Below are 17,519 nucleotides of genomic sequence, written 5' to 3' on the forward strand. Positions count from 1 at the left end.
TGTGTCATGTCCCAACTCAGTTTAGCTAAAACTGCTCTGTTAGCTTTCCTGAGTCTTCTTATGCTTAGCCCTCCCCTGCTCTTTGGTTATGTCACCTTCCTCATCCCCTGAATGAACTCCTGCAACTGATCTCCCACTCGGGAAGTTCAACTAAAGGCAAGGCAAGATCAAGTTCTTCGTAAGACCTTTTAGATGCAGTTCAATATCTGTAGATGCAGTAGCTACAGAATTTGATCCTCTCGAGGGAGCTGAAGAAGGAGATGGAAGCCTTTTAGGCAGCATCTGTTTCCACATATCCTTTGGAAATCTTGATGCTTCTGATGAGATGAGAATCAAAGCAAGAAGAAGACTGAAGAGCATGAACTTATGCCTCCTACAAGAACCTGACATGATGAATAGATTAAGAAGAACTACAGAGTAGAGCTCGCATTTCGCGAATGCGAGCTCTATTCTAACCTCGCATTTCGCGAATGCGAAGACCCCCGAACGGAATCCATTGTCAAAATCACCCCTTTTGTAGAATTTTTTTAAAATTCATCACAAAATTAGAAATTTCTCCAATGCCTACCCAGGAAGTATTGGAGACGGGGGATCTTAGGTAACGAATCCTTCATTGCTTTTCCTGTTGAATTGAAGCGGCATGGAAATCAACTAAAAATGTCGATGTTTTTTGGCTACTAGGTATATGTAACACAGTCACACTCGTAATCGCCTTAATATTTAGGAGCCTGTACAATATTGCAGAAAGTTTATCTCATCAGTAAAAGTTAAAGTGTACGTTAAAAATAATAAACTAATAAATGCAACTATCATCCAGGATATAATTATAATTTGATTATGGGTCTGTTTAACTTAGAGTTTACTTTAGAAAAGTAAAGTTAGTTAAGGAAAGCGTATAAATGCAACGGACAATAATAATTATTAGTGTTCACATTTACATAGTAGAGTAGTGTGATTTAAGTGTGTTAATATGTGCTTATTGAGCATCCTTTAAAAAAAATGCTTCGATTATTTCAATAGTGATGTTATACAACTTATAAGTTAACCAACTGAGTTGGCTCAATTGGCCACTCGAAAGGGATAAAAGTCTCTCTTTGGTTGTAGGTAGGTAAGCGATTCGAAACTCCTTACTTGCATTTCCCATCCAAGATTTTCTAGAACAGTTTTAGAAGTAATTTAGTTTCCTTCAAGTTCTCTATCCCCCTCTCCTTCCTAGGAGTATGCAAAATCAATAAATTCCAATTTACCAACTGAATTTGAATTGAATTCTGAATTTTTGAAATTGATAATTCGGAAGTCGGAACTGAAATTAGGTTTTTCGATTTCGAATTATGTGAATTTGGTTCGAATTCGGTAATGGAATTTTTCAAATCGAAAATCGGAATTCCTATTTCAATTTCAAATTCGTTTTTCACACATATATGTAATATTTATTTATATATATATGTAATATAAAGTTTATATTATAATAATAATTTTTATATTCCTGAATTTGGTGATTTGGAATTCCTATTTCGATTTCAAATTCATTTTTAATATATATATATATATATATACATATAATATTTTTTATATATATGTAATATAACATTTATATAATAATAATAAATTTTATATTCCAGAATTCGGTGAAATTGAAATTTACCAAATTCATAATTGAATTCAGAATGAATTCGAATTCAGAGTTGGTAAATTTGAAATCGAATTTGGTCGGAAATTCTGATGCCAAAATTTCAAAAAATTCCGATTTCAAAGTTCTGAATTACCGATTTTGATTCCCATTCATACCCTACTCCCTCCCCTTTGCTTTAGTCTGTAATGCATTTATGGTAAACTGCCACTAAACTGAGTCCAGTAATAAGCTTCCAGTCAATGATAGCATGAGGTGAAGTGTACACTTAGATGAATCTTTGACTTGAGATGTGGGGCATTTTCAAATTAAGGTGGCTTGACGGAATATTTCAACAAATATTTACTCTCAATCAGAGAACTGGTTCATTAGCCATTCCAAAATTGAATATCGAGCCCAGTAGTCAAACTTAAGCAAAAAAAAAAAAATCATTTTAAAGAACCGTCTGAGCCTTAAAAAAAAAAAATTAAAGAAGGATAAGCTGCTCTTCAGGTACCATAGCCTAGGTCTCTAGTCACATTTTAAAATAGTCAGGGGTTCAATTATTTTGAGTTTGTAAACTTGTAGTAGTCGAATTATATATTTGTAAAGAACAGAATTTAGAATCTTAATCAACGCAACAGGCAGGAAAAATAATCAAGGCAAGTGTATCAAATACCTATTGGAAAATGCGTAGCTTTATGAACAAGATGCCAATTTCTTGAATTTTGAAGCAAGAACAATCAAATATCTATTGGAAGATTTTGTAGAAGCTTGAGGCTTAGGTATTCACCCAAAAATGACCTGAAAAACAAGAAAGTGCACATGTATTTAGTATAACATTATAATGTATTGTATACCAAGAATTTGAATAAGTATAATAACCGTATCCAATCGCACACAATACTACACTGGCAGTCTGGCACCAAGTCCCCAGTTTTACCTAGTGTACTAAAAATGGAAAATAAGATCGCACTTGAGGATTTCATTTTGCATGTAGTCGGAACCTTACGACTCATTCCAAGTGGGAACTTTACGACCCGTTCCAACTAAGTTTCCTAGTATTAAATGTTAGCCTAGATGTTGGTTTGTGTATATTTATATACCAGAGGGTTAAACTTAGATCCTCACAACAAAACCAACAGCTTAAGCAACTCGAGCAGAAGAAAAATAAACCTGACATTTCGGCTCCGTTCTTTCTTCTAAGATTGTTGAAATGGCTGACAGAAGGAATGATCAGCAAGTTCATCAATTGTCTCAAAATTATAACCATGATGCAGTTTCTAATTTCAAGCGCGACGAAGAGTCAGCTTCAAGAGAGTCAGACGAAATTCGTCGCAAGAAGCGTATCAGGTACCTTGCATATTTTGCTGCCTTCGTTGTGTTCCAAACTGGCATCATAGTATTGTTTTCTCTAACCGTGATGAAGATAAAAACTCCAAAATTTCGAGTACAATCAGCAACTTTCGAGACTTTCAATGTGGGCACGGCTACAAATGCTTCGTTTAATTTGAGGATGAATGCTGAGGTTGGCGTGAAAAACAACAATTTTGGAACTTACAAGTTCCAAAACAGCACAATATCCTTCTTCTATGATGGCACACCAATTGGGGAAGCCATGGTTCCTGATAGCAAATCAGGATGGCTATCAACCAAGAAGCTAAATGTTGCCGTGGACCTCTCATCAAATAATTTGACCAGCAACTCACAACTCGAAAATGATCTCAACTCTGGGGTGTTGAAGTTGAATGCTCAATCCAAATTGAGTGGAAAGGTGACGTTAACGTTTATGTTCAAGAAGAAGAAATCCACAAACATGGATTGCACCATCACTGTCGGTTTTGCTGATAGAGTTGTTCGAGATATTAACTGCATGTGATGCTGTAACCTACATCGATCAATGATGCACCATGCTCAATTTTTACTTGGATATTGTTATTTATGTTTTTCCTCTCTGAGGTTGTTGATCATTTTTACCTTTTTCGGGTTGAATAAGGAGGGGCATTGCTCTATGAGGTTGTGGACATTGTATATTAATGTAGTCATCAAAATCATTTGGGCAACTTTAGTTTCCCTTATATTAGATATTATAATATAAGGGAGTGGTATTGTTCATTTCTTTTTAATATGCCAACTCTTATCCCGGAGTCTAGATTTTTACCCTTTTCATTTGATTTTGGTTATAAAAGTTTAGATTTGGCATTTCGACCGTATATGAAATTTTGCCAAAAAAAAAAAAAAAAGAAGACCACCAAACTCATCTTACCTTTTTAGACAAATATTTGTCCTATTTTGGCTTTAAATACAAAAAAGGTGCCTTAGGATCAGCGGTCAATTGCACTTTACCCCTTTTTCAGTAACTTATCACCAAAATTAGGTTTTCATTTTTCTGTTTGAGAATATGGCAGAAGTATGGGAGCTTAATTCTCCAGCCTAGGGCTGATGTCGTGAGAATTTCTTAATGAAACTATGAAAGTCAATCATTTCTTCATGAAAAAGAATATGACAAAATAAGTTCTATATGCCCTTTAATATCAAGTGCCTAAACTAATTGATCTTTCTTATTTTTTATTTTCTTTTTCTCTTTCTCTTTTCTTCTTGTCAGTTTCCTAATATGATTCCATTTAATTACACCTCTTTGTTCGTTGCCTCTCTGTCCAATCTTTCTCCCAGGATTTGTAGTCAGCAGGTGAGACTCAGGCAAACTATTCAACACAAACTCTCTTCTTAAACTCTTCCCTCAACTAGGATAGGTAGCAATCAAAGTATGATCATAATAGTGATTAAAGTATCATACTAGTACTTTATAACTTGGTGGTGAAGTACCTCTTACCTAGCCTAGATAACTGCTTTATACTTGGTTTTTTTTTTTTTTTTTTTATATATAAAAAGCGACTCACACATCACATCAAGAGGTTTGCTCACACCAGTCCACGGATTAAGGGGTTCTATAATCATAGTTTGGATTGTAGGTGCAATTTGTGAGTAGGAATGAGTTGATTTGAAATTAGATAGATGTGATTAGTTATGGAACAAAATATGTTGTGTGTTTATCGTAACTTCTACACAACTTATATTAGTTTGTATACTGCATGTTACAGTTTATACTGGTGATTGTAGAAGTCTTGAATCTACAAAAAAACACACCCCATCACATCCATCCACCTGTCCAGGATAATTGTTATACATGCTTACTATTAACCCCCAATTCTTAGTATCATCTGCCTAAGGTTGTTGATTTCTATAATTGTTTTACATGAGTACCTTGGCAAATTCCTAACTTAATTACAAAATTCTTTCCCCAATCAAACTTGCTCAAAATTAGTTTCAAATTTCACAAGTTGCTCACTGTACCATTCTTTTTTTTTTTTTTTTTTATATCGAAAATGTGAGGATTGTGCAAACTCGCAAGAGATTAACTGCTTCTTATACAACTGTTTAACAGAATTAGCTCATTGAAAGTTCATATTTGTTATTTTAATTAACCATCCACTAATGGATTACAGGGCAAGTATTGAGTTTTGCCCAATTCTATCCAGTTGATATAATTCGTGCGTTAGTATATTTTCAATTGAGTGAGTATACACAAATAAAATTCACAATTATGTAAAAAAAAGTATAATTCACTATTATTGATACCTAATGTTTAAAAATTACACCAATTCAAAGACAAAACTTAATCGTGTCGTCCTTACCAATAAGTTGGTAATTTTTTCTTTTGTTTTGTACAAATAAAGTATTATATCCACCTATAAGAACCAACGGATCATAACACCTTTTCCCACTACGGGTCTAGGGATCGAGTGGGTGGTGGGTCCGGAATGGGTGATAATATACGAATTGGAATTTTTTTGGGTATTTTTGAGTGTTTTTTTAGCGTTTCTTGACATGATTTTAGGGTTTGTCAGGTATTTTTGGGTGGTATTTATATTTTCTTGTGGGAATTTATGTGTCTTAATGTGATTAACGTAGACATGTATTTCAAGAACTTTTTCTGCCAAAACACGCAATGCAAACAGGCCTAAAGTAGAGGGAGAGCCAAGGGGTACACAAGGTAGGTTTTGAAGCCATAAAAGCCATAGGATAAAACAATGACAAGAAGTCAATTAATGTGCAAAAACGTAGATGAAATTACGTGAATCCTATTCTAGTTAGTATTGCCAAAGCTCTTCATGGTGTAGACGGGAAATGATAATAACTACACCTAGAATTCAAGGGCTATAAACTAAACCAAATTTATTTAAATAGTAAAATTGAAACTTTTTTCAAAAATTTTGGGGCTCATCTAAAAATTTTTGGCTACTTTAGAGGGCGAAAATAAAATTAACCCATTCAATTTCAAACAAGTGTGCTATGCCAAAGTCGCCTAGTCATTAAAAGAAATGCTTTTAGTTCAAGGCTTCATGCTCCTTGGTGATTAAAACTCTCAGGCGCAGGCCAAATCCCGTGGAAATCAACTAAAGAAGCTATTATGTTTACCCCAATGTGATGTAACCCAATCAGACTTATACAAGTCTCCATTTTCAGAAATTGATGAAAACTTTGAAGTTACCACCAATAAAAGCATGCAAAGGCCAAACAACCAAAAAAAAAAATTTTTTTTTTGGGGGATCAATAAACAACTAACATATTGCTGTCTTTCACAGTACCAATTAATCACTAAATATCAAAGCACAATGTAAGAGAAAAATTTGGATAGCAAAGAGTGATTACAAGCAGAGAGAGCCTCAGAGAACAACAAGCTTTATTGGCTTTTGCCTACTTATATTTGCTCCAAAATTTACTTTTGCAGTGTAATCACCTAACCGTTTTATCTTTTTCTCTATGATAGATTCCTTACAGCAGCATCTGATCCCATAGGAAAATTACTTTACAATAAAGAGGTATTATATGGGTTCCCCTTTATAATTCTTTTAGACCATCATCCACTAAAAAGTTGATTCAATCCTGGAATGACAAGATTAATTAGAATATACTTCAATACTTTTTGGAGGCGTTCTAGAGTAGTGATGAAAAGCCAACCTATTGGACTCTTGTTGAAAATAATAGTGTAGTTAAATAGTTCCAAAAATCTACACGTATGTATTGTGTAAAGAGATGGTTAGGTTAATTACTCGCTTTTTCGTAATATTTGTTTTTTATTAAAAAAATCATAATTTTATTGTAAAATTTGTAGTAATGGCAGATGATACATCAACCATACCACAAAAAACAACAAATCTAAAAATCTACAGATATATCATATCTGAGAAATAAACAAAAATTATATTTGAAACCCCAATATATTCAAGAAATTGACATCAATCGCCTTGAACCTACAGAACATTTGTGCATTTCTTCCACTGCCATGTCTGCTGTTTAACTGTTTCAAATTCAATATTTTGATAACATCTGGCAAAATAGATCTCAAAAATTCCATATTTGACAACTAAATATGAAAAAATTGAGATTTAATAAGGAAATATATACTACAAGAATAGTGTCACTAGAAACTTTAGTGAGAACAAAACTCTCACTATAAAACTCCTATTAGGAAACTTGAGAAGGAAAGAATACTTTCATGATATATCTTAGGGGACATTATTACATACTAAAACAAAAAAAAAAAGAAAGCTATTAATGGGGGGGGACACTATTTTGTTCCACAACGGATCTTCTGTCCCACACCCTGTGCCATTCTCTGTCCCATTTTTTATTATATTGCTATATCTCCTACATATTAAGATCCAATAACTGTTAATTGAGTAAAAAATATATACAACAATTTCAAAAAAAATAATATATAATAGAAAATTAAAAAATACAACAGAAAATTCATAACAAAACTCATTTTTTATGCATTTTGATTTTTTGAGTTTGTTAAATTTTGTATATTACTCAGTTAATAGTTATTGGATCTTAAGGAAACAAAAAAGAACTAAAACATGGTGTTTATGTAGGAGAAATAATAATATAATAAAAAATGGGACAGAGAATGGCATAGGATGTGGGACAGAAGATCCGTTGTGGTTTTGTTCTAAAGGATAGAAGAAAGTTAGAGAGATGGAGGAGAAGTTAGATTTTCGACATTACTTAACATTACCTTCTCTATCAAGATTTCTGCATGCTAAATGGTAGGATAGGAAATATGTCATCCAGATAGATTATCTCACAATTATACGGGTGAAGCTCAATTCCTTGCGAGATGATTAACATTTTTTTTTTGGATCCAAACGTGGAGTCCACATTTTTTTTTTTTGTTGAAATGGTAACCCTTTTTCATATCAATTGAGAAAATATGCAATATTGGTGTTAAACAACATATAAGGTGGTGTTTGGTAAGAGGGTTTCGGAATGAAGAATTGAAATAAACCTCATAATTGTTGTTTGGATTACTACTATCGGAATTGGAATTTTGGAATCATATCTAAAAATTTGGAGTTCCCCAATTCCCCAATAACCTAGAGGGTTTTGGACAAAACCCAAATCTGTTTCTCGTTTAGAAACGGGGCCCGTCCCGCTACTCATTAAAAAATTAATATATAATTATAGACATATAAATAATTATATATAGAATATATATATTATAATTATATATTTTATTATACTATTAGTATAATTATATAATATATTTATAATTATTATAATATATTTGTAATAATAAATATAAATATAATTATATTTATATATATAATTATTATATACACATATACAATATATTATACAAATATATATTATAATTATTTCATAAATATAATTATATTTATATAATATATATTATAAATTTATTAATATTATATAATAATATATTTATATTATTTATAAATGTATATTATATGTGCATATAATTATAATTTATACGTGTATATAATAATAATAATAATATATTATATAATTATATTTATATTTATTAAAAATATAATAATATAATAAATATTATATTTAATATTTAAAATATTAGTATAATTAATATATGTATATATGTATATAATTATAATTATATATTTATTTTATAATATTTTTATAATTATATGAATAATATTAAATTTAATTAGTTACAAACTTATAATAATGCTATTTTAGTTATATGTATTATATAATGTATATTAGTATATAATATAATTGATATTATCAATTATACATTTTTACTAATAAAAATTATTAATTAGTTATACTAAATTTACTAATACATTTAATTAGTAAAAATTTCTTATATCCCATTTCGAAAGATTCAACCAAACAAACATCAACTATAATAATGATATATATTCTTGATATTGAATCAAATAGATATATTGAAATGACTGACTCCATTTCAAGCTCAAGATGAAAATTCGAATCCAATTTCAAGGTGCCAATAGAACGCCACCTAAGTTATATACACTTTTGCCTAGTCTAAGTTATATACACTTTTGCCTAGTCTCACTTATGCATTTATGGTACACTCCCACTAAACTAAGTCCAGTAATAGGCTTCCGGTCAATGATAGCATCAGGTGATGTGTACACTTTGATGAATCTTTGACTTGAGATGTGGGGCATTTTCAAAGTAAGGTGGCCGTTGCAGAATTGAAGATCCAGTCAATAGTCAAACTTAAGTGAAAAAAATCATTTTATAGAAGGATAGCCTGGTCACCAGATAAAATAACCTAGGAATCTTAGTCACATTTGAAAATGGCCAGGGGTTCAATTGTTTTGAGTTTGTAAACTTGTAAGAGTCAAGAACTGTGTATCAAATTCAAATACCTTTTGGAAAATGCATAGCTTTATGAACAAAATGTCAATTACTTGAATTTTAAAGCATGGACCAATCAAATATTCTCTCCATCTCATTAAAAGTACCATATTTTCTTTCTTAATGTATCCCAAGATATAATTCACATACCCAAAATGGAAAACAAAATTTCTATTGTTTCAGTTTTTATCCTTTAAGATTCCCTCATTCTTTACATTTATTAGTGGGTCTCTTGATTTTCATTTGCTATCAATAAAGTTTCAGGACATCCGTGAGATAAACAATTACACACAAGGTCTGAAGTGATGTGTGAATATCACTCTCGTTGTCAGATTAGACTTCTTGGAGATAGCTTTGGCCGCACATGTTATTTTTGTCTCCTTGGCCACTAATGACCACAGATTCTTGTTTCTAAAAGTGATTTTAAGAGTGGCAAGATCCGAAAACAAAGCTGAAGCTTAGTATTGTGTATAAAAAGTTCAACTCCCAAAGCACGACAAAGTTTTTGGAACGGAGGGATACCTATTGGAAGATCAGTAGTAGCTTTAGATTTAGTTACTCACACAAAAGTGACTCAAAAACATATTGAAAATCAAAGAAAGTGTAACACTCTGTGGTTTTACAGGCATCTTTATGAGAACAGATTAAATGCATGTAAGGAATAGAGGGAAGCAAGTCTAGTTTTAGAGAATGGGTGTCAGTGCAGATGTTATTTCGTGTGATTTGATGCGGTTATTATACTTATTACATTATTCGCAGATAATCACATTGCATTATTGTATGTATAAAAAAAAGTGATATGTATAAATGAAATAATTCACATATAATTAATAAAACATTATAACGTGGCTGTACACCAAAAATTAAAGATATATAAAATCAGATCGAATCACACATACAACACAACTCCACGGGCACCTAATCACTAGTTTAACCTAGTGTACCAAAAATGGAAATAAGGTCGCACCTGAGGACTTTAGTTCCATGGAGTTGCAGTCTTATGACCCATTCCAACATAGTTGGAACTTTACGACCCATTCCAACTATTTTTCCTAGTATTAAATGTTAGCTTAGATGTTGGTCTATTCATATATATACCAGAGGGTTAACTTAGATCTCCACAACAAAACCAGCATCTTAAGCAACTCGAGCAGAAGAAAAATAAACCTGACATTTCGGCTCCGTTCTTTCTTCTAAGATTGTTGAAATGGCTGACAGAAGGAATGATCAGCAAGTTCATCCATTGTCTCAAAATTATAACCATGATGCAGTTTCTAATTTCAAGCGCGACGAAGAGTCAGCTTCAAGAGAGTCAGACGAAATTCGTCGCAAGAAGCGTATCAGGTACCTTGCATATTTTGCTGCCTTCGTTGTGTTCCAAACTGGCATCATAGTATTGTTTTCTCTAACCGTGATGAAGATAAAAACTCCAAAATTTCGAGTACAATCAGCAACCTTCGAGACCTTCAATGTGGGCACGGCTACAAATGCTTCGTTTAATTTTAGGATGAATGCTGAGGTTGGCGTGAAAAACAACAATTTTGGAACTTACAAGTTCCAAAACAGCACAATATCCTTCTTCTATGATGGCACACCAATTGGGGAAGCCATGGTTCCTGATAGCAAATCAGGATGGCTATCAACCAAGAAGCTAAATGTTGCCGTGGACCTCTCATCAAATAATTTGACCAGCAACTCACAACTCGAAAATGATCTCAACTCTGGGGTGTTGAAGTTGAATGCTCAATCCAAATTGAGTGGAAAGGTGACGCTGACGTTTATGTTCAAGAAGAAGAAATCCACAAACATGGATTGCACCATCACTGTCGGTTTTGCCGAGAGAGTTGTTCGAGATATTAACTGCAAGTGATGCTGGAACCTACATCAATGATGCACCATGCTCTATTTTTACTTGAATATTGTTATTTATGTATTTCCTCTTTGAGGTTGTTGATCGTTTTTACCTCTTTTGGGTTGAATAAGGAAGGGCATTGCTCTATGAGGTTGTGGACATTGTATTAATGTAGTCGTCAAAATCATTTAGACAACTAAATGATTAGATATTAGATATATTAGATATTATAATATAAGAGAGTAGTACTTCTCATTTCTTTTTATTATGTCAAGTTTTGTACTGAATGCCAGTTTCTTGTCCGTCTCCTTCCTTTTCATTTGATTTTACTGATAAAATTTTATGATTAGTATCTCTACCCTGTGTATGGAGTTTTTAAGAAAAAAAAAAAAAGTCACCAAATTCATGTTACTTTTCTGGACAAATATTTGCCCTATTTTGGCCTTGAACACAAGAAGGTGCCTTAAAATCAGGGGTCAGTTGCACTTTATCCCTAAATTTACTTCATCAGTAATCTGTCATAAAAACTAGCTATCAACTATATTATGGTTGATTTTTCTGCTGCAGAGAGCTCGGATCGAATCGGTAAAATATGGAGCTTAATGCTCTAACTTTTCTCCAGCCTATTCTTGGGGCTGATTTGTTGAGCATTCTTAATGAAAGTCAATCTTTTCTTCATCAAAAATGAATATGACAATAAAAGTTTTATATGTTCCTTTAATATCAAGTACATAAACTAATTGATCTTTCTTCTTTTTTTTTTATTTTCTTTTTCATTTTTCTTCTTTTATTCCCAATTTCCTAAGATGATTTATATGTAACTAGGGATGTACGCGAGCCGAGTCGTAATCGAGTAGCTCGCGAGTAGCTCGGTTAACGGCTTGACTTGAACTCGGGTTGACCGAGTTCAAGCCGAGTTTCGAGCTACTCAATTGTCATTCGAATCGAGTTTCGAGCCAATATTTTGAGGCTCGAGACTTGTCGAGCTACTCGTCAAGCCGGGGTATTTAAATAATATATTTATAATTTAAATAATATATATGTATTATAATTATAACATGACCATTATGAGTATAAGTTTTACGGAATTTACATTCGAGTCGAGTCAAAAAACTTGATTAGACTCGACTTGATAAGGCTTGACTAAAGGTGGAGCCTTATCGAGTCGAGTCTCGAGGTTAAAGCGAGTTCCTCGAGTCAAGTTTCGAGTATCGATTTTTTGTACTCGGTCGAGCTCGAGCCTAGGTATATATGAGTCGAGTCGAGCTCGAGTATAGCAATACTTGAGCTTGACTTGGCTCGATTACATCCCTACTCTCTGTCCAATCTTTCTTTGAGACAGAGGTGAGACTCAGCCAATACCCATTCAAAACTTCTCCTCTTATTATCAGGATAGGTAGCAATCAATGTATGATCATAATAGTGATTAAAGCATCATACTTGTAGTATATAACTTGGTATGCAGTAACTCGAACCTTGATGAAGTCTTAATATTTAATCATACTTGTCAAATAACTTTTTTTTGGCTGCTATAATTTTAACTTTTTCCTTTTTATATTGACTTAATGTTATTTTTTTAAAAAAAATTTAAATCTTTTAGAGAGAAATATTTGTTTTTGATGTTATAATTGTTATTTTTTCCTCTTTTTTTTATTGATTTAATATCACATGCATATCAAGTGTAGCTAGATTGGGAAAGAAACTAAAGTGATGTTCCAAATTTACTCTAAAATCCATATCATGTTGCCATTTTGGGACTAATTTATTTTATTTTAAAAGCAAGGAACCAAAAAAAAATTCTAAAATGTAAGAGATGAAATAGGTCATTTTCTCTTGTTTGATAGTCTCAGATCCTAAATACGTAAAAATTACAAGTGGACCCCAAAATACATGGACTGAAGCTTGCATCTTGTCTCAGCATCTTCGTTCGTGATTACATGTATATCCACCTCTCCCAGCTTCCACACCTCCCCTCTTGCATTCCTAACATCCAATCTTCAATCTCTCCCTTCTTCCCCTATACCTCTTGATTTCATATCTCCCATCTTTTCTCTCTTTCAAAATAACTGATGCCAGTTCTAAAACTCACAGATGTTGGTGCTAACGAGGCGGAAAAATCTGATTTTGTTGGCATAACTTCTGTAACAAGTAGCGACCGACAGATGTGGTGTTTAGATACAGAATAAGCTGTCAACATCTTTTGGCGTAGGATGCTTAGACGATGAGAATTTTCCTATCGGGGAATGCTTGGCTTGGTTCAAGCTATGGTGAAAAGTTCACTTCTCTGCCCACGGTAGGTAGAACCAATGCAAGGAGGCCAACAGTGTTTTGCAAGGGTGGGCATAGATAGACAACCAAAAGATGTACCGGGCATGGAATAAAGCTGGCGGCTGTGCGCCGATGAATAATGCAATACATTATGAAATCACAATAAAAGCCCTCTCGAAAATTTGTCCATCATCTAATAATGCCCAATAGTTGAAGATATTTTGAGAAAGGAGAGATGCTGGCCCTAATGAAAACGTAGAGTTAAAAAATGAATGCCAAAGTGAAGTGGAAAAAGGCGCAGAAAAGTAGACGAAATTGTTCTAATAGAAAATGGGTGAAGTTTTCAACCTTAGTGAAATTTTGTGCATGTCAAAGCAAATGTTGTGGTAGATTTTATTTCATTTGTATTTTTATTGAACTGGATATTTGAAGTATAAATATAAAAGGAAGAGTTAGGAACTCGAATATGATTAGAATAAATGACACTAAAGGAAGGAATAAAATGATGAGCTATGAAAAATTTAGTGAAATCCTATCTATAACTATGAAATTAAATTGGTTGTGTAAAGAACAAGTAATAACTTATGCTAGGGTTGCAAGTTGACCAAACTACTCAATTCAAGTTTGCTAGTAGCTCAGTCAACTACTTGACTTGAGTTTAATGTTGATCAAGTTTGAATTGAGTTTGAACTACTCAAAAGTATATACAAGTCGAGTTTGAGTGTTGTATTTCTGAACTCGTAGGATCGATAAGCCTAATCGAGCTCTCAATTTGTATATTTTTAATTTTTTATATATGTATATATATTGGTGGAAATAAGGATTAAACATTAATAAAATAGAGTTTCGCCCTATCTATTACATTGCAAAAGAGATAGTGCGGGGAAAGCAGATCCTGTTCAAGTCCTCATCATAGACAAAAGCAAGTTCTTGAGGACAGTTAGCAAAAGTTAAAAAGCTGGATTGTAATCTGCCTCCCATTCTTGCGAGTGTGTTTGTGCATCTATTCGTCTTCCGGTATATGTGGGATATCTTAACATGCCATAGCTGCGAAAGGAGGAATCTGCAGTCTGAAATGATAGAGTTCAAATGATGATTAGGATTGATAGCAGATTTTAACAAACTAACAATAGTTTCACAGTCAACTTCAACTTCTAGTTGAGAAATATTTAAGGAAAGGGCTAGTTCTAGTCCACCCCGGACACCCCAACACTCCGCCAGCATGTTGGTTGAAGAGCCTAAATTTCTGCAGTATCCTTTAATCCAGCCTTTGGTGGCGTCTATGATTAAACCTCCAGATCCAGCAAGACCTGGATTCCTAAAGCTGATCAGTCTGTGTTGAGCTTGAACCATTGAAGGATTGGGGGAATCCATCTGATAAGAATTTGGGATTTTCTGCGAGCGGGATGGTTAGATTTTGGTCCAAGGGAGTAGAATTCAATGGCCAACTTAATGCTGGTTTTGGTTGGTGGAGGTTGTGGTTTGTTGGGCTAAAAAATCTTCTTATTCCTAGATTTCCAAATGGTCCAGCAAGTAAAGGAAAAGAGAGTGCCCCAAGGATATTGTAGTAAGGGGAGGGTGTGGACATTTTACATCATTCCCTAAGCCAGATATGAAAAGGAATGTGTATAGTAGATAGGTAATAGTTGGGATTGAGTTCCATCCAAACAGATTGGGCGTGGACACATTTACACAAGACATGATTAGTAAAGGGCAGATATTGTCAGGAATGATTTTTCTGTTGTGAAGGAGATGTCTTGTAGCAAGTCTATCTTGTGAAGCTAACTAGAGGAAAAGTTTGGTTCAATGAGGTGTGTGAGTAGTCCAAATCCAAGTGAAAGATTGGTTTGGAGGGTGGCGTGTTTGATTATTTTCTTGGGCCTTAACATACAGCATACGAGCTATCTCATGAGCTAATTTGAGATGAAATTCCCCATCCAGAGAATTTCTTCATGTGACGTTGTCTGTTTGTTTAGAGTGGTGAGGTCTAGGAATGGCTTTTATCAAATCTAGGATGGAGGGGGAAGTTGAAATGAAATTTTGTTGAAGTTCCAATAACCATTACTGTCAAAGAAATTAGCTAACAGTAACTGATCTTCCTTTGGTAGGAGTGGTCCTTCAATTAAGGATCTGAGGGTGTTGGCTCAGAACCATTTTCTGGACCATCACCTATGTTCCAACCCAACCCTTGGTTGAAAATGTTGTTTCCGTCTATGATATTTTTGAGGTTTATGGAACCTTTGGACTTGACGAAGCTAAAGGGGAATTCCTTCAAAGGTTGGTTTCTATGTTTGTAGAGATCTGAAAGAATTTGAACCCAAGAGCGATGTGTGTTTTTCATCAACTGCCAAGTAAGTTTGGCCAAGCTAGCTTTGTTAAGTAGGGCTGATTGTCTCAATCCCAATCCTCCTTTCTTTTTGGGGAGGGTGACAGTTTCCCACTTAATCAAGTGTAGTTTTTTCCTCCCCTATGTGGATCCCCAAAGGAAATTTTTCTGTACTCTATTGATGGCTTCACAGATTTTTTTTGGGATATGTGCTGCTTGGAAGAAATAAGTAGGGATGGAAGAGATACATTGTTGGATAATTGTCTTTCTTCTAGCTAAAGATAATAGATTTGCTTTCCAGCCTTGGAGTTTGGCTTGAATTTTTTCAGAAGGAAATGCAAAATTTTAGAGGGTGATTTATCAATACTGAGAGGAAAGCCAAGATATTTACCTAAGTCTCGGGTACCCTGGATGTTTAGTGTCATGGTGATAGAGTTTTTGGTGGTCTCATACGTGTTTGGGGAGAATAGAATCCTTGACTTGGAGTGATTAATACAGAAACCAAAGAGGTCACCAAAATTGTGAGGAATATTATGGATAGTGGTCATGGAGCTGTCATCTGTCCTAGAGAAAAGGATAATGTCATCTGCAAAAAGACAGTGTGATGGGCAATGTCTAGATCTACCAAATTTGGGAGGAGTCCAACTATTGCATCCATTTCTTTGGCAATGGCCATTGATAGATATTCCATGCAAATAATGAAGATGTATGGAGATAGAGGGTCTCTTTGACGAATGCCTCTAGAAGGGGAAAAATAATCTGTTGGGGATCCGTTTATGAGTATGGCCAAGTTGGTAGACGTAATGCAATCAAGGATGAGATTGATGAGGGGTGGGGGAATGTCAAAGAAAGTGAGGGCTTGTTTAATGAAAGATCATTCAAGAGAATCATAGGCCTTGTGAATGTCAAGCTTGATGGCACACAGCCCATATTTGCCCTTTTTTTTGGTAAGTCTGTGACTAGCTTCTTGGACAAGAATGATGTTATCTGTTCCACTTCTACCAAAGATAAAATTGGATTGGAATGGGGAGATGATGGTTGGAAGAAGGGGTCTCAGTCTATTGACAATGACCTTGGCTAGGATTTTATAAGTGGTATTGCAGAGTTCTATGGGTCTGAAATGCTGAATGGCATCTGGGTTGTCGAGTTTGAGGATCAAGCAAATTAAGGTGTCATTAGTCCCAGAGGGAAGGGGTTTAAGGTTAAACGCATCATGGATGAATTTGGTGACCGAAGGAACAAGGAAATTCCAAAATTTGTGGTAGAAAATTGGGTGGAAGCCATTTGGCCCTGGACATTTGTGAGGTTTCATATCAAACACAGCCTTTTTTATTTCTTGAATGGATGGGAGGGCAACTAGGGATCTTTTGGTTTATGGCTCCAGATTTGATCTATGAAAAGGGAAATTCTGGGGATTTAATATGGATTGGGAGTGGTGAGAAGTAAATAGGGAAATAAAAGACTTAAGGATATGATTTTTTACGTTAGCACTATTAGTCAGCCATTGACCTTCATTATCTCTCAAAGATACAATTTTGTTTCTTTTTCTTTTACAGAGAGTAGTAGTTTGTAGGAATTTGGTATTAAGGTCATCTGAGATAGAATAGCCCAATTTGGATTTCATAATCCAGAGAGATTTTTCCGGATAAAGGGTTTCATCATATTCGATTAACAGCTGTTTTTCCAAAGACTCTAGGAATTGGGAGTGATGAGCTTGCAAGGCTTTTTGAGTACCTTGGAGTCTAGCTAGG

General features: G+C 34.1%; 2 protein-coding genes across 2 annotated transcripts; both read left to right on the plus strand.

The window, feature by feature from the left end:
* Window positions 1-2,825: 2,825 nt before the first annotated feature.
* Window positions 2,826-3,488, plus strand: LOC140015981 (late embryogenesis abundant protein At1g64065-like). Its single transcript, XM_072068818.1, has one exon. The coding sequence runs from the start codon at window positions 2,826-2,828 to the stop codon at window positions 3,486-3,488; it is 663 nt and encodes a 220-aa protein (XP_071924919.1).
* A 7,041-nt stretch (window positions 3,489-10,529) lies between these two features.
* On the plus strand, window positions 10,530-11,192 carry LOC140015982 (late embryogenesis abundant protein At1g64065-like). The gene has a single exon (XM_072068819.1). It carries the CDS (start codon window positions 10,530-10,532, stop codon window positions 11,190-11,192), a length of 663 nt encoding a protein of 220 aa, XP_071924920.1.
* Window positions 11,193-17,519: the final 6,327 nt, after the last annotated feature.

The sequence above is a fragment of the Coffea arabica genome, chromosome 10c (genome assembly GCF_036785885.1).
Source record: "Coffea arabica cultivar ET-39 chromosome 10c, Coffea Arabica ET-39 HiFi, whole genome shotgun sequence".
Taxonomy (NCBI): Eukaryota; Viridiplantae; Streptophyta; class Magnoliopsida; order Gentianales; family Rubiaceae; genus Coffea; species Coffea arabica.

Coding starts and splice junctions, on each gene's coding strand:
- LOC140015981 (XM_072068818.1), top strand. CDS start 2,826: ATGGCTGACAGAAGGAATGATCAGCAAGTTCATCAATTGTCTCAAAAT.
- LOC140015982 (XM_072068819.1), top strand. CDS start 10,530: ATGGCTGACAGAAGGAATGATCAGCAAGTTCATCCATTGTCTCAAAAT.